The 18,220-nt window shown below is 47.9% G+C and overlaps 1 protein-coding gene across 4 annotated transcripts; it reads right to left on the reverse strand.

Annotated features, from left to right (window-relative positions):
* Positions 1-14,824: 14,824 nt before the first annotated feature.
* Positions 14,825-17,934, reverse strand: LOC101760131 (cysteine-rich receptor-like protein kinase 10). Of its 4 annotated transcripts, none has more exons than XR_001163905.3 (8): positions 17,470-17,934; positions 17,197-17,342; positions 16,905-17,115; positions 16,261-16,498; positions 16,010-16,160; positions 15,577-15,917; positions 15,442-15,505; positions 14,825-15,262 (listed from the first exon to the last, which is right to left on the reverse strand). XR_001163905.3 is itself a non-coding variant. In XM_012845576.2 (7 exons), the coding sequence occupies exons 1-6, from the start codon at positions 17,666-17,668 to the stop codon at positions 15,591-15,593; spliced, it is 1,272 nt and encodes a 423-aa protein (XP_012701030.1). In that variant the 5' UTR covers positions 17,669-17,934; the 3' UTR covers positions 14,825-15,505; positions 15,577-15,590. The 4 variants fall into 4 exon arrangements, 1 of the variants encoding a protein (XP_012701030.1); XR_001163902.3 differs by having other exon boundaries at positions 14,825-15,310; XR_001163903.3 differs by having other exon boundaries at positions 14,825-15,320.
* Between the last annotated feature and the right edge of the window lie 286 nt (positions 17,935-18,220).

The following is an 18,220-nucleotide window of genomic DNA, read 5'->3' on the forward strand; positions in this document are numbered from 1 at the left end:
GTTGAATGTAGTAACCGTTGGGTGTTTAATGCGATTAATACGCGATTTAATCTGTCCGTTGTGCAACTGACGCGTCGAATCCGGAGTCGGCGAAGATAAATCTGGAAAGGCCCCTTTTCGGTTGCTGTGACGCCGTACGGGCATTAGATCTATTTCTTCCTCCTCCTCTGTGCCTTCGCTCGTTGTGTCGCCGCCGCCAGTGCTGCCGCCTCCGCCATTGCCGCTTTTTGAGAATAGATCCGAGTAGAAGCCTCTTCCGTAACTTGAGGTCAAGTCCATCGAATGCGCTCCAAGAAGATGGGCAAGAAACCCGAGAAGATCCAAGGCAAGGCTCCAGCGACGGGCAAGGTCAGATCCAAGAAGGGGAAGGAGTTGGTGCTACCAGCGTCGAAGGTGGGGCCGACGAACCAGACTGCTCCGCCGCCACCTGGGGCAACTTGGCAACACTCACTGATGAAGGAAGGAGTCCAAGCGCTAGTCGATGCCAAGCTCCTTCAGCCAAAGGAAATCGTGCAGTGGCGCCCTGCATTTCCCAATGCGTGGCAGTTTGAGGAGCATCTAGCAGAGACGGTGATGCTTGCTCACTTCGTGGAAAGGGGACTGGCCGTGCCCACCTCCGACTTCTTCAGAGGTATTCTCAAGTACTACAATCTTCAGCTCGTCCACTTGAATCCCAATGGAGTACTGCACATGGCTATTTTTGTACATCTGTGCGAAGTTTTCCTGGGAGTGCCTCCAAGTCTTGAGCTATTCAGGAAACTGTTCTATTGCAAGCCTCAGCCGAGTGCCCAGCGGACAGAGGTCTTTGGAGGCGCCGGGTTCCAACTCAGGAACTCGAATGCATATATTGAGTATAATCTGACCGACTCCCATGGGGATTGGAAGAAAAGGTGGTTCTACATCGGGAACCATGATCCTCGCTTGCCTGTGGTGACTGGTCACGCGCCCAAGCATGCGAAAAATTGGATAAGCGAGCCTGAGGATACCCCGGAGCTTGATCTTCAGATGCAGCAGATCACCGAGTTGAAAGCACTTGGTCTGTCTGGGATCAATGTGGCAGCCAGCTTTCTGAAGAGAAGGGTCCAGCCACTTCAAAAACGTGCTCACCCGAGAAGTGAGTACGGAGGTCTGAAGGATCCATCGTGTATGTCTGAAGATGACATATCTGATGATGACGTGGAGGCGCTGCTGGCAAAAATTTTCAGGAACTATCAGAGAGTACCAGTAATCCCTGCGGCCCTTCGCCAGTATGAATCCTGGTACGAGCCAGAGGTGGTAAGTATTTCCCTCCTGACTTGTTTTCTTTTGACTTGTGATTCTTGTTGCTGACACTGATTTGTTGTTTAGAAGTCCCGAGTTCTTGACGGCTACGTGGCACAGTCGGAAGAAGAGTCAGAAACCGCTGTCGAGGAGTTGGAGGACGAGCCTTCTCCTTCTGTCAAGAGGCGCAGAGTAGTCCACAAGATGGCTGCGGCTAAGTCTGTTGCAACCAGTGAGAAGTCTCGGGGTACCAAGGTATGTAGTCGATAACTTTTATATTACTGATGAACTTGAGATGCGTTATTGATGTGGTGACTCTTGTATTGGTTTGCGAAGGTTGTAGATGAGACTGCCTCTGAAGAAATAGCTGCATCCGACCCTGAAGTCGGTGATGCGAGTGTTGACACGGTGCCGGAGAGGGTACCATTAACAGAAACTGTGGTAGCCCCCGAGTTAACTGCGCCAACTCCTCCGGCTACCATGCCGCCCATTGCCGACCAGGCGGTTCTGGGACTTCCTGCTGGAGTAGCGAAGGAGGTGTCAGTAGTACTTGCTACGGGCACTTTGCTGTCCAATGTGATCGCCAGTGGTAAGCGTTGCCCCTTCCAATTGTAGTCATTTGAGTAGTACTGTTGGTCTTGACTTTGATTTTGCAGGTCTTGATGAGAAGACAGTGCCGGCGGCTGTTCCCGCAGCTCCTAGTACTCGTCCGCCTGTCGCCGAGAAGAAGCGTGTGTGATTGCCGCCACATTCAACCCGGTGTGCCTCCTTGTCTTGTTGGATGCCATTGGATTTTCTTAAAATCATGTAGTGACACTTTGGGGGTGCAGGGATGCAGAGGAGACTATCCCCGGAGAGACAGGGATAGTGCCGAAACCATTGACTACGGCATCTATTCCTCTGGAGGACTTCATTGTTGAGGAGATACCCGAGGTTGACCCTGGTCGTCTTGGAGCTACTATGTCGATGCTTCAAGACGTGATTCGCTCAGTAGAGGAACCCGCTGCTGCATCAGGTTCGGGGAGTGCCGGCCTATCATCATCCTCCGGCGGAGCGCTGGCTGTTGTTGAGAAATCCAAACAAACAACTACTCCAGGTAAGTGCCTATAATTTGTTATTGTAGTCGTAGTCGGTAGCTGATATGGTAAATGTTTGTAGGTGCTTCCTCGGGTACGATTCCTCATCTTGTGGAGAGTACCCAAAGGCCAGTACTCAGCCCGCCTTCTAACTTGGAGCTTCAGAGGGCCATGGATGTGTTCCAGGGCGTCCAGGTAGATTTCGCTGATGTTACTACGTGACCCGAGTAGTCGTGAGGCGTGAAACTCACCACAGCGTACTCGGATCCTTTCAGGAAAGAAACCATCAGCTAGAGCAAGAATGTGCCCGACTGAGAGAAGCGCTTCGAATTCATGAAATCGGGGCGAAATCCTTTGCCGTGGAACGCGCGGATCACTCCGTTCTGCAGGAGAAACTGGAGAGCCGCTATAAATCCTTGCACAAGAAGTATCAAGGTAAGCATTGCGAATACTTTGGGTGTGTCCAACTTTAGTTGGCTGTGGCTTGAGTGCTTTTGCTTTGTAGAGCTCAAGAAACAGGAGGCGTCTGCAAGGAACCAAGTTATTGATTGGAGGAACGCTCATGAACGAGTGGCAGATGAAGCCGAACATCTTCGGGCCGCGCTCACTGAAGCAGAAGCTGCGTGCGAGCACCAGTGAGACCGAAAGATGCAGAATGGCGTGATGCTCGCCATGGCCATGGTGGCATGTAGAGATCATGCCCAGACCTTGGGAAGACTTCGGGGCGAACTCCGAGATCTGTCTGGAGCGGCCGAAGATTTGGTGAATGCCATAGCCCCCGTGGAGGAAGGCGCAGGACCACAATCGCTAGTAGAGCCTTAAATGCAGCCCGCCAGTAGGCAGTTGCTTGTAGTCTTTGTTGAGCCGAGACCTCGTACTCGTATGTAACTTGATGTACTCTTGTTTCAGTAAAGATTGATATGAAGAGTTTGTATCAAGGCAATGATCCTTGTTGTACTGGTAGCGTGTCGTGGCGAACACCCCTTGAAGTTGGCAATCGAGTAGTCATCCCGAGTAGTTCCCTTGAAGTGAGTACTTGAGTGCTGCTATGGGTAATAGCGACAGAGGTGTTCTATATTCCAGGAGTTTGGCACCTGTTCTCCTGAAAGCTCTTGGAGTCTGTAAGATCCGGGTCCTGTAACCTTTGATACGATGTAAGGACCTTCCCATGGTGAATTGAGTTTATGCTATCCTGACGTGTCTTGGATACGCTTAAGGACCATATCGCCCGAGTTGAAATATCTTTCCTTGACGTTGCGATCGTGATAACGCCTTAAACCGTCAAGGTATCTGGCAGATTGCACCAGTGCTGCGCATCTTGCTTCTTTCAAACTGTCGAGATCCGTTCGCCGCGTTTCTATTGCAAGCTCTTCGTCATATTGTTCAACGGATGGTGATTGCCACATGATGTCGGCGGGTAGTATGGTTTCTGAGCCATATACCAGAAAGTAAGGTGATAGCCCCGTAGTCTTGCATGGTTGGGTACGTAGGCCCCTCAAGGCATTGGGTAACTCTTTGAGCCATCGGCCACCTTTGGTATTGCCGACGTCATGTAGTCGTTTCTTCAGAGCATCGAGTATCATGCCATTGGCACGCTCAACTTGACCATTGGCTCGCGGATGAGCAACTGAGACATAGCGAACATCAATGCCGTTGTTCTCGCAATATTCCTAGAAGTCGTGATTATTGAAGTTTGACCCAAGATCTGTGATAATCCTGTTGGGAAAACCATAGCGGTGTACGATTTCATCCAAGAAGTCGAGGACTCGGTCTGCCTTGGGGCAAGTGACTGGTTTGACCTCGATCCACTTGGTGAACTTGTCAATTGCCACGAGTACTCTGTTGAATCCTCCTAGCGCAGTTGGTAACGGGCCAATCATGTCGAGCCCTCAGCAGGCAAATGGCCATGTTGGAGGTATTGTGACTAGCTTGTAAGCCGGCACATGTTGCTATTTTGTGAAGAATTGACAACCTTTGCACTTCTGGACTAGTTGCTTGGCGTCGGCCAGAGCCATTGGCCAGTAGAACCCTGCTCTGAAAGCCTTGCCGACTAGTGTCCTCGAAGAGGCGTGGTTGCCGCAGATTCCTCTATGAATTTCTTCTAAGATTTCTTGGCCATCCTCTCTGGTGACGCACTTCATGAGTACTCCAGATGACGCACCTTTCCTGTAGAGCTTGTCTCCGACTAGAATGTAATTCTTTACTTGTTGGGAGATTTGCTCAGCTTTATTCTTGTTGGATGGTAGCTGGTGATCTTTGATGTAGTCGATGAAGGGTGTCCTCCAGTCGACTTCTATCATCATGATCTCTCGAGAGGCGTCAGTAGTCGGGACTACTGGCGGTGTGACCTGTTCAGGTATGGATGGCTTGCGTAGTTCGTGTATGAAAATTCCTGCTTGAACTTCTACACGAGTTGAGCCCATTTTGGATAAGACGTCGGCGGCAACGTTATTGTCGCGGACGATGTGATGGAACTCCAAGCTAGAGAATTTGTTTTCCAGCTTACGGACTTCTTTGCAATAAGCGTCCATGTTGTCCTTGTTTCGGTCCCACTCATCATTGACTTGGTTTATGACGACTAGGGAGTCGTCGTACACAAGTAGTCGTTTGATGCCGAGGGAGATCGCAAGGCGAAGGCCGTGTAGCAGTGCTTCGTACTTGGCTTCGTTATTCGATGCTTCCCAGAATATCTGTAGCACGTACTTGAGTTTGTCTCCCTTGGGGGAGATGAGTAAAACGCCTGCGCCGGCCCCTTCAAGTTTGAGGGATCTGTCGAAGTACATTACCCAATGCTCGGGTCGTTCGACTGGAGTTGGAACTTGATTTTTGGTCCACTCGGCTATGAAGTCGACCAAAGCCTGAGACTTGATGGCTATCCTTGGCTTGAAGCTCAAAGTAAGAGCTCCGAGTTCGACTGCCCATTTGGAGATTCTACCCGTGGCATCTCTGTTGTGGAGAATTTTGCCGAGCGGGAAGTCGGAGATGACTGTGATGTTGTGCTCTTGGAAGTAATGGCGCAGCTTCCGGGAGGTGAGCAGAATAGCGTATAATAGCTTTTGTATCGGTGAATACCGAGTTTTGGAGTCCGAGAGTACTTCACTGACGAAGTAGACAGGTCGTTGGACCTTGTAAGCGTGGCCCGGTTCAGACCGTTCGACTACTATTTCCATGCTGACGATGTGAGTAGTAGCGGAGATGTACAGGAGTTTGCTACTTGTGTAACTTAGCCGACCCATCTACCTTCGGGTTGGACGGTCGAGTGGGACCCATCGTCGGTCGGCGAGGATCGCGGTAACTGATGACATGGCAGGCTTCACCATGGCATCCCTGTTTCGACGTGTACTTGTTATTGTTTTCCCGCTGCTTTCAAACTCTGAACATTTTACTTATGCACTTTTGAACAATGGATGTGTAATAATTTAATTCGGATCTATACCTTAAGTACTGGAATGTTGTAATCTTTGGACTCGCCATCGTGTGAGATGCTTTTCGTTCGATCCGAAACAAGTGGTTTATCGGGTATAACTCGACGGACTACCGAATTGACTTGATTAAAGTGTGGTTCGCATATGAGGCGACGTTGAGAATACTTTAGCCGGGTTAATTTGGGTGGTTCCACCACACCCCGTCCTATTACCCGTGTACAGTGTCATAAATGGTGGGATTGTAATCTTAAGTATTACTTCATCCATCCAGAGGGCCTGTTCGCTTCAGCTTATTCAGCCAGTTTATCAGCCACCAAACAGTGTTTTCCTCTCACAACAAATCAGCCGTTTCAGCTTTTCAGCCGGCTTATAAGCTGAAGCGAACAGGCCCTAAGGAAACATGAATGAAGAAAATTATACATGGTGTGTCTAATTTTTGTTTTCATAAAACAGAGTCGTCACTACGCACACTTCTCTTTCTAGCAATCCTTTTTACTAGCTGCTCATACTCCCTCCGTTCCAAACTGTAGGTCATTTTTTTAGATTCATAGATATTATTATGCATCTAGATATAGTGTATGTCTAGGTGCATAATAATATTTATGAACCAAGGAAAGTCAAAATGGAATAGTATATAGTCGTCCTTACGCATATGAACCATATCCTATATATCACAAAAGGGAGTTTATTACTTCTTTTACAGTCACGAATAAACAATGTTTTGAGTAGTAAAAATATCACATAACAATGTTGGGATACGAGGTAGGCTACACTAGCGCAATTCAAAAATTCTACCGCGTATAACCAGGAAGAACTGCCGTATAAGGATCACGGGATTACCACTCGACGCACTACTGGTGCGGAAGATGTAGATATGCGTCGATGCAGTGAAGACGATCACGTAGTCGTACGTAGTCGATCAACGTAGCAGCAGCTCGTCCACATGCAGCAAGATCGCCTCCGGTGCCGCGGCTCGTCGTCGGCTCATCGTGGCTCGTCAGTGGCTCGTCGGCGGCTCGTCCAAGTGCTGCAGGCGCAACACCTCCAAGGTATCCACACGTGCAGGGAGGAAGCGTTGCAAGCCGGACTGCTAGATCCGCGAGTTGCAACAGGCGAGGGGGTGGGAGGCGCGGCAGGTGTGTTTCGCCAAAAAGGTGTAAACCCTAGGGCGCCCCCACCCCTCTATTTATAGAGGTTCCTGACGGGCCTCTGGATCCGAGGCCCATTAGCACTTCTAAACCTAATCCAACTCGAATCAGATCCGAATTGGGCTTCCAGCCCCTTAAGTGTGTGACCCTATGGGTTCGGATACGTATAGACATGGCCTGAGTACTCCTACTCTGCCCAATAGTCGGTAGCGGCCTCTAGCAAGACGTGCCAACTCCTATACGCACACGAAGATCATATCAGACGAACCATCACAACATAATATACATGCTATTCCCTTTGCCTCACGATATTTGGTCTAGCTTCAAGCCGACCGCTCTTTCTCGATCCTGTGATTCGGAATCCCTTTGTAGGTTAACTCTTAACCGTACGTAGCATGGCCATGCATTTTCGGATCCGATCACTCGAGGGGCCCAGAGATATCACTCTCAATCAGAGAGGGGCAAATCCCATCTTGATTGACCATGTCTCATAGCATGCTTCTTGACAAACCCGAAAGCTACCTTTATAACTACCCTGTTACGGCGTAGCGTTTGATAGCCCCTAAGTAGGTCGATCCACATCTAGAATACATGCGACAATCTCAGGTCTAAGGACAAAGCGTATATGTTGTTTAAAGAGAGAACTACTTCTCGTGTTGGGTCAGTCCTAGCACATGTCTCCACATGTGTCCACATTATTAGTTCAACATCTCCATGTCCATGACTTGTGAAACATAGTCATCAACTAATACATGTGCTAGTCTAATATTCTTGTGTGTCCTCACATGAACTCCGACTAGGGATAACTTTAGAATAACCATACAAGTAAAGAGTTTCACATACAATTCACATAATTGCAAATCAATTCAAGTAGCCTTTAATGGATATTCAATGAACACAATATACAAATCATGGATACAAATGGAATATCATCATCTCTATGATTGCCTCTAGGGCATACCTCCAACAGTCTCCCACTTGCACTAGAGTCAATCTAGAAGGTACCTAATACCCATAGCTCTTACATGCGCATCATGCTTAGCCTGCGGGAGTGGTTTTGTCAACGGATTAGAAATGTTCAGATCCGTGTGTATTTTGCATATCTTGATCTCACCCCGGTTAACGAAGTCTCGAATGAGATGAAATCGCCGCATTACGTGTTTGTTTTTCTGGTGGTTCCTTGGCTCCTTTGCTTGCGCAATTGCCCCATTATTATCACAGTAGAGATTCAATGGGCTGGACGCATTCGGGAACACACCAAGCTCAATGAGGAAATTCCTTATCCAAACACCTTCCTTCGCGGCTTCCGAAGCCGCGATGTACTCGGCTTCTGTCGTAGAATCGGCCACCGTCTCCTGCTTGGAACTCTTCCAACTAACAGCACCACCATTCAGCGTGAACACAAATCCTGATTGTGACTTTGAATCATCTCTGTCGGTTTGGAAACTAGCATCGGTGTAACCTGTTACAACGAGCTCCTCCTCACCTCCATAGACGAGGAACATATCTTTAGTCCTTCTCAAGTACTTAACAATGTTTTTCACCGCTGTCCAGTGACTCTCACCTGGATCAGATTGGTGTCTGCTTGTCATACTTAGCGCATATGAAACATCTGGGTGAGTACTTATCATTGCATACATGATAGATCCAATAGCCGAGGCATATGGCACTCTACTCATGCGATCCCGCTCATCAGCAGTCGAAGGACACTGAGTCTTGCTGAGATGTATGCCATGTGACATAGGCAAGAACCCTTTCTTTGCCTCTTCCATGCTGAACCGCTTCAACACTTTGTCAATTTAAGTATCTTGGCTTAAACCTATAAGCCTTCTCGATCTATCTCTATAGATCTTAATGCCTAGAATATATGCCGCTTCCCCTAAGTCCTTCATCGAAAAACTATTTTTCAGTGAAGTCTTTACGGACTCAAGCATAGGAATGTTATTTCCAATCAGTAATATGTCATCCACATATAAGATTAGAAATACTACAGAGCTCCCACTAACCTTCTTGTAAACACAAGACTCTTCTTCGTTCTTGGTGAAGTCAAACCCTTTGACTACTTCATCAAAACGAATGTTCCAACTCCTAGATGCTTGCTTCAATCCATAAATGGATCTCTGAATCTTGCATACCTTTCCAGCATTTTTCGGATCGACAAAACCCTCGGGCTGTATCATATACACGTCCTCAGCTAGGTTTCCATTCAGGAAAGCTGTCTTGACATCCATCTGCCATATCTCATAATCGAAATATGCAGCTATAGCTAGAATAATCCGAATGGACTTAAGCATCACTACGGGTGAGAAGGTCTGGTCGTAGTCAACTCCTTGAACTTGTCAAAAACCTTTTGCGACAAGTCGTGCTTTATAGATGTGAACATTTCCATCCATGTCCTTTTTCTTCTTATAGATCCACTTGCACTCTATGGCTTTAACACCATCAGGCGGGTCAACCAAGTTCCAAACTTGATTGTCTCCCATGGACTCTATTTCGGATTGCATGGCACTCTGCCATTTTTCGGAGTCTGGGTCCATCATTGCTTCTGCATATGTCGCAGGCTCATCATTGTCCAACAATAATATTTCCCGCATTTCGCGGAGCCTTGCCGACCTTCGTGGTTGTGGCGGTGCTTCTCTTGCCATGGGTATCTCAACTTGTTCTGCTACGTTAGCATCACTCATTGATTCTTGCCCGATCGGCTCATCTTGAACTTCTTCAAGATGCACTGTCTTTCCACTCTTTTCTCCTTTGAGAAACTCTTTCTCTAGGAAAACCCCATTCCGAGCGACAAACACTTTGCCTTCTGATCGGTTGTAGAAATAATATCCCAAAGTTTCCTTTGGATATCCCACGAAAATGCACTTATCCGACTTGGGTGTGATCTTGTCCGACTGAAGTCGCTTGACAAACACTTCACATCCCCAAATCTTTAGAAAAGACAAACTAGGAACCTTTCCAGTCCATATCTCATATGGTGTCTTAACTACGGATTTAGATGGTACCCTATTAAGTGTGAAAGCTGCTGTTTCTAGAGCGTATCCCCAAAATGACAATGGTAGGTCCGACTGGCTCATCATTGATCGAACCATGTCTAACAAAGTTCGATTATGTCGCTCGGACACACCGTTTCTCTGAGGTGTTCCAGGCGGCGTAAGTTGTGGAACAATTCCGCAACTCTTTAGATGATTGCTAAACTCGTGGCTTAAATACTCGCCTCTATGATCAGATCGTAAGGCCTTAATTTTCTTGCCACGCTGATTTTCAACTTCATTCTGAAATTCCTTGAACTTTTCAAAGGTTTCAGACTTGTGCCTCATCAAGTAGACATAGCCATATCTACTAAAATCATCAGTGAAAGTTATGAAGTATTGGAATCCTCCTCTAGCCGTCGTGCTCATTGGTCCGCATACATCACTATGTACGAGTTCCAACAAGTCTACTGCTCTCTCAGGAAATCCTGTGAAAGGCGTCTTGGTCATCTTGCCTAGCAAGCAAGCCTCACATGTCTCGTATGATTCAAAATCAAACGAAGTTAGAAGTCCATCAGAATGGAGCTTCTTCATGCGCTTTTCACTTATATGACCCAAACGACAATGCCACAAGTAGGTAGGACTCAAATCATTAGGCCGAGGCCTTTTAGCACTTACATTATAGACAGGTGAACCATCAAGATTTAAAACAAATAATCCATTCACAATGGGTGCAAAAGCCATAAACATATTATTCTTAGAGATCACACAACCATTGTTTTCACTCGCAAATGAATAACCATCCTTCATCAAGCATGAAGGAGACAAAATGTTTCGACTTAAACTAGGAACAAAATAACAATTATTCAACTCCATAATAAATCCTGACGGGAGGTGGAGTTGCATCGTCCCGACGGTCAACGCAGCAACTCTTGCATTATTGCCCATGGGGAAATCAACTTCTCCTCTTTCCACGCTTCTACTTCTTATCATTCCTTGCATCCAATTGCAAATATGAGCAACCGATCCGGTATCAAATACCCAAGAATTAATAATTGTATCAGCGAGAAATATGTTGTCTATAACATTAACAACAAGCGTACCTGAGGTAGAAGTACTCTTACTTCCGCCATTCTTCAAGGAAGCTAGGTACTGCTTGCAGTTTCTCTTCCAGTGACCAAGTTCATGACAGTAAAAGCACTCTTTGTCTGGAGCAGGTCCAGGTCCAGCTTTAACCTTGGGCGGTGGGTTTGGCTTGGACGTTCCAGCCTTGCCCTTCTTCTTCCAAGAATTGCCCTTCTTCTTAAAGCTAGGCTTGTTCTGTATAGCCATCACATGGCTGGTACTAGCGCTTTTCTTGATGTCTACCTCTGCTGTCTTGAGCATACCACACAGTTCATTCAAACCCTTCTCCGTCCCATGCATATGGTAGTTCGAGATGAAGTTCCCATAGCTAGGCGGAAGAGATGAAAGAATGAAGTCAGTGGCCAACTCTTTGCCCATTGGGAAGCCCAGCTTCTCCAATCGCTGAGTGTAACCAACCATCTTGATTACATTTGGTCCTACTGCTGCGCCTTCTGCTAACTTGCACTCTAGAAAGGCTTTGGACACATTGAACCTTTAGGTCCTAGCCTGTGTCTAGAACATGTCCTTGAGCGCCACGATCATATTGTGTGCCTCATGATTTGTTTCGAACTGCATCTGCAGCTCGGGTTCCATGCAAGTAAGCATAAGGCAGCTTACCTCAAGATTAGCATCAAATGCCTTCTTGTAAGCAGCCTTAACGGCAGCAGATGCATCATCAGCAGGTACTGGTGGTAGTGGGGTGTCTAGAACATCTTCCTTTTTATCAGCCCTGAGAACAATTCTTAGGTTACGGATCCAATCCGAGTAGTTTGTTCCATTCAACTTGTCCTTCTCAAGGACCGAACGCAAAGCAAACGATGTGGTGGTGTTGCTAGGTGCCATTTAATCTACAACAAAAGTAATGCAAAATACACTAAGACAAACGTATCCACGATAGAGCAAATTATATTAAACTATTTTAACAGAATCTACTCCCACTAAAATCAATATCCCTCTATTGAAACTTAGTGATTCAGGATCCACAACTAACAAGTCTACTAGTGAGCTTTAGCATCACCGCTAGCAAACGAGATAGATCGGTAAGCAACTTTTGCTAATCATATCACATATGACTCCTGTTGTTGGGTGACATCTCTATCTCTCGGCGCCCAACCTTTATGCCCCAAGGTCCTTAACCGTTAAGATAACCTTGTTAAGCAAACCAACCCTTATGCGTGTAAGTGTCCGACACAAACCCGTCTAGTCAAGGAAAACTAGTGGCACCCTAATTTCATAGACCCACCACTAATTGTACAAGACATGGGACGGTGCAAGTTTTAGTTGGGAGGGCATACTAACTTAAACTTTGTGAGGGATCGTTCTACTTCTAACATCACAGCATGCAGAAAGTAAAACATAAACAGAATGGCATTCACACAGTTGTGACACAGTATGGCCCGTTTTCATATGGTGATCTCCATCTCCATAGAACCTGTTCACCATGGTGATCTCCATCTCCATGTTCCATGTGCGCCATCCTCCTGGTGATGAGTCCTCCAAGAACTAGAGCATGCTATTACGCCTAATAGCTAGTAAAGAATCTAGTAATGAAGATTACATAGTTGCTTGGATCATCACAGATTGGTACGCAGACCATTAAATACAATAAAGTGACAACACATATGGCTCCTGCCGTGTTGCCGTACGCGCGACACGCAGGTCACGAATGAGTTACACACATGCATCACATACACAAGGGGGCCATACTGATCACAAGATACATACATACATCCTGCAAAACAGAGTTAGGCGTCCTAACGTTCCAAACTTCGGAGGCCCGAAACTCCATCTTCCAAGTCGAATTTGGGAAATCTAATTTCGCCGAAAACGGCAAAGCGGTTGAATTTCATGTGTAACTTTTTCTGTAGATCAATTTTCATATAAAATTCGCCCCGATCCGAGATCGTACCGAAAAGTTACGGCTGATTTACCGAAGCATACGCATACGGCAAAAATCCCGACCTCGGCAGTAGATCCCATCTACTATTGCACATCTAATGCGCTTGGCGTATGACCCTGGATTTCGATTCAACCAATCATATTGATCTTCGCTCACTGCAACTGGATTTACGTGTATCACTTAACTCCGATGGCGGAAACCGACCGGTAGGAGTATGTCGTTACACTACCATTGCAGCAAGGGCACGAAACCAGGACATAGATCAAACGGAAAACTCGCATATCTCCATATGCACACATCCCGAATCCAAAACTAAGCAGCTACGGCTCTTGATACCACTGTTGGGATACGAGGTAGGCTACACTAGTGCAATTCAAAAATTCTCCGCGTATAACCAGGAAGAACTGTCGTATAAGGATCACGGGATTACCACTCGACGCACTACTGGTGCGGAAGATGTAGATATGCGTCGATGCAGTGAAGACGATCACGTAGTCGTACGTAGTCGATCAACGTAGCAGCAGCTCGTCCACATGCAGCAAGATCGCCTCCGGTGCCGCGGCTCGTCGTCGGCTCATCGTGGCTCGTCAGTGGCTCGTCGGCGGCTCGTCCAAGTGCTGCAGGCGCAACACCTCCAAGGTATCCACACGTGCAGGGAGGAAGCGTCGCAAGCCGGACTGCTAGATCCGCGAGTTGCAACAGGCGAGGGGGTGGGAGGCGCGGCAGGTGTGTTTCGCCAAAAAGGTGTAAACCCTAGGGCGCCCCCACCCCTCTATTTATAGAGGTTCCTGACGGGCCTCTGGATCCGAGGCCCATTAGCACTTCTAAACCTAATCCAACTCGAATCAGATCCGAATTGGGCTTCCAGCCCCTTAAGTGTGTGACCCTATGGGTTCGGATACGTATAGACATGGCCTGAGTACTCCTACTCGGCCCAATAGTCGGTAGCGGCCTCTAGCAAGACGTGCCAACTCCTATACGCACACGAAGATCATATCAGACGAACCATCACAACATAATATACATGCTATTCCCTTTGCCTCACGATATTTGGTCTAGCTACAAGCCGACCGCTCTTTCTCGATCCTGTGATCCGGAATCCCTTTGTAGGTTAACTCTTAACCGTACGTAGCATGGCCATGCATTTTCGGATCCGATCACTCGAGGGGCCCAGAGATATCACTCTCAATCAGAGAGGGGCAAATCCCATCTTGATTGACCATGTCTCATAGCATGCTTCTTGACAAACCCGAAAGCTACCTTTATAACTACCCTGTTACGGCGTAGCGTTTGATAGCCCCTAAGTAGGTCGATCCACATCTAGAATACATGCGACAATCTCAGGTCTAAGGACAAAGCGTATATGTTGTTTAAAGAGAGAACTACTTCTCGTGTTGGGTCAGTCCTAGCACATGTCTCCACATGTGTCCACATTATTAGTTCAACATCTCCATGTCCATGACTTGTGAAACATAGTCATCAACTAATACATGTGCTAGTCTAATATTCTTGTGTGTCCTCACATGAACTCCGACTAGGGATAACTTTAGAATAACCATACAAGTAAAGAGTTTCACATACAATTCACATAATTGCAAATCAATTCAAGTAGCCTTTAATGGATATTCAATGAACACAATATACAAATCATGGATACAAATGGAATATCATCATCTCTATGATTGCCTCTAGGGCATACCTCCAACAAACAAAGCAAGCACTGAGTACACAATATTTCAATATATATTCATGGAAAAAATATTTACCTATTATTTAAGTTTTTGAGATATATTTATTCCAGCCTTTAAATATTCATATATCTACTTCAGTCTTTTAAAAATATAAGCTCTGATCAAAGTTTAGTTTCATTGATCACATGCAACATAAAACATCAGTTATTTGTATATAGAGGTAGTATAGTGATGGCAACAACTAAGGGCTTTGGCATTCATTCATATGACTGGAAGCCGTGTGAGTAGCGACATACTACCAATATAATTAAAACTTATTATAAAGTGACTATAAATTTAGCATTCTTCATAAATTTTCAATCAGATCATCTCTACAAACATGCAAGAGGACCCCTACCATTTCACTAGAGCATGGTCGGTTTTTACCGTTACCTACATTTCTGCACTTCACCAGCTCTGCAAAAAGAGTGTTGCAGTGTCTATCACGCGGTGAGAACTCTGGCGACAGTGGTCCAAAGGAGAACACAGGAAGTCATAAAGCACCGCCTTCTTTTCAGGTCTCCCGTTTCTTTCAGCAGCGCACCAATGGCCGAAGGTCACATGTGTGTGCCTTGACATACCCCAAAAAGGGGAATCTTTCTTCTTCCTCCTTGCCACTTGCTAGTCTGCTGTCCAAATTTCTGAAACTTGTCAAAATTGAAAACCTGCATTCCCTGGTGTCATCTGGAAAATTAAAAGTGAATCTTGCACTTGTGACTTGTGCATGCTGCATAGCACACAATTAGAACTTGCATATTTTAGAGTTACATGTTACTCATTCTAAAATAGTTGCACTCTTACTTACACTTCAAGCACGGCTCTGTCTCAACTTCCCATCAGGGGATCTCATTATCACTCCATTTTCAGACCTACAAAAAATCCATCAACCACTACGCAGTAATTACATAGAACACCTAGATATGCAGCGCGCCAAAGTTACCTTCTCCAACGACCTCATCGCGGTTCGATTATGGTGATGGACACATCGTTGATCGACTGGGGAGACGTCGTTGACTCCGTCTTGGTCGTGAGTGGCATCGCTGACAAGGGGATCTTCCTCAGTCGCGTGAACAGTGGCGGCATGGCCGGGTCAGGGAGCTTCATGTGGTCGCTGATGAGCATGAGCAGGACGTTGGACATGGTCGGCCGGACGTCGGGGTTCTCCTGCACGCAGAGAAGGCCGACGTGGTAGCATCGCCAGGCCTCGTCCTTGGAGTAGGAGCGCCCGAGCGACGGGTCCATGAACTCGGCCGCGAGATCTTGGGTCCACAGCTTCCATGCCTGTCAAAAACGTTCAGATAATTTCAGATTACTGAATTTTGTACTCCCACACACCTTAAGCCTGGGAAATGCTGGAGTTTCAGATAATGTACATCTTGGATGAGAGATTGCTGGTGCTCCTCCAGGTACAATGCGCCGTTCCGCTGTCCGCTCAAGATCTCGAGGAGGAGGACACCGAAGCTGAACACGTCTGACTTTACCGAGAAGACGCCCTCCAACGCGAACTCCGGCGCCATGTACCCGCTGCATTGTATCACAGAGGGTGTCGATCAACAATGCAAACATTGTGATGCCGAACAGAGCATATATAATTCACAGGCATTGCTCTAGGGATTGTCTTTACTATGTTCCGACGATGCGGCCCGTGTTGATGGCGTCGGAATCGTCCTCGAAGATCTTGGCCATGCCGAAGTCGGAGATCTTGGGGCTCATCTTGTGGTCGAGGAGCACGTTGCTGGCCTTTAGGTCCCGGTGCACGACCTTGAGCAGCGAGTCCTCGTGGAGGTAGAGCAGGCCGCGGGCGATGCCGAGGATGACGTCGTGACGGGTGCTCCACCCCAGCTGCGCGCTCTTGCTCGGATCTGCACTAAACCAGTAACCGGCAAACCGTCACCAAACACCGCACAGAAACTTGACCCGATCATTTACTGATGGATCGACCCAATTGGAAAACAGAACCATTTCTGGTGGCGCAAATCGACTCGGTAACCCACCACCACCAGCAACGCTGGCGCAATTAAGGACCTTGTTGCCCAGTGTGCATCAAGTTAATTGCACGCTTAATGGCACCACTAGCAAAACAGTACAGTCAATCAGGGTCGAATTGATTGGTCGCAGATGAGTTCGTACGATAACCGAACGTGGAAAATTTATGGCGTGACGACACCGAGCCCAACCACCGTGAGAGCAACGTGCCCACGGCGCCGGCCGGAATAGTGGCTGAGGAGTGACCGAGTGAGGAGGAGGTCATGGCTGAGGTCCGCGTACCGAAGACGAAGGCGTCGAGGCTGCGGTTGGGGAGGTACTCGTAGACGAGCAGCTTCTCGTCGCGCTCGGCGCACCAGCCCAGGAGGCGCACCAGGTTGCGGTGCTGCAGCTTGGCGATAAGCTCCACCTCGTTCCGGAACTCCGCCGCCCCCTGCCGCGACCGCGCCGACAGCCGCTTCACCGCGATCTCCGACCCGCCGCTCAGCACGCCCTGCCAGCAACAAAGGCACGGCGACTTGTTTAGTTAAGGAAACTATCACAATTTAGCAAGACAAGTCGATTGATTGCTCACTCTGTAGACAGGGCCGAAGCCGCCTTCGCCGAGCTTGTTGGCCTCTGAGAAGTTGTCGGTGGCGGCGAGGATGGAGGCGAGGTCCATGAGCGGCAGGTCCGAGCTCGACCGCGGCCACAGGCTGTCCAGCAGGGATCTACGGATGGCTGGCGAATTTACACAACCAAGCGAATGGAGATTCAATTAGAACTCAAGCAAAGGCAAGAAACACTAGCCATCACACTGAGAATTGAGAAAGCAGAGCAGATCAGCAGAGATCATCAGCTCACGTACCGTTGCGCTTCCGCCACCTCCAGCAGTAGACGCAGTAGAGCAGCGTGCAGACGATGACCGTCACCAGCACGCCCACCATTATCCGCATCGCTTCCGAGCTCGAGCCGGAGCCGGAGCCGTGCCCCGTCACGTCACTCACCGGCGCCGGGGCCTCGTCCAACAGGCGGCGGTGGACGCCAAGAAGACCCTCCGGCGCCATGCTTCTCCTGTCCTTGGACGACGAAGCTCCCTAGCCGCCGCGGGTGCGTGCACCACCGTTGGAAAAAAATCGGATGGAGTTGATGGGTGGACGGGCGGCGCAAAGGGAAGGAGTGTGGAAGGAAGCGAGACGCACGCAACGAAAGCAGGGCTGCGGGGGGACGAGAAAGAGGTGGGAATGGGGGAAGTGGCGAGCGGAGCGGAGTGAGCAGAGGACGACGGATTGCTGCGGTGCGGTCCGTTGAAAAGTAGCGGCAAGCCAACAAGCGTTTCACCTGTCGCGTGTGGTCTTTTGTCCTGTCACAGCCCTATGGGGGCGGCGGATACATTTGACCCAGCTGACACATACATGTTGACGACTGACGCGGGAGTGTCTTTCCAACAGTACAGCACGAGATTCTAGAACTTCTATGTTACCTCAAGCATATTGTACCTTCCAAACGAGTCCGATGAAACGGGCCTTGGGCACCCTGGCAGCCTGGATAGACCTCCAATAACCAGTGGTGTTCCAAGTACATAAATTTTAGAATTTTATTATAATATTCTTACAGTA

Source organism: Setaria italica, chromosome IV (assembly GCF_000263155.2).
Source record: "Setaria italica strain Yugu1 chromosome IV, Setaria_italica_v2.0, whole genome shotgun sequence".
Classification (NCBI taxonomy): domain Eukaryota; kingdom Viridiplantae; phylum Streptophyta; class Magnoliopsida; order Poales; family Poaceae; genus Setaria; species Setaria italica.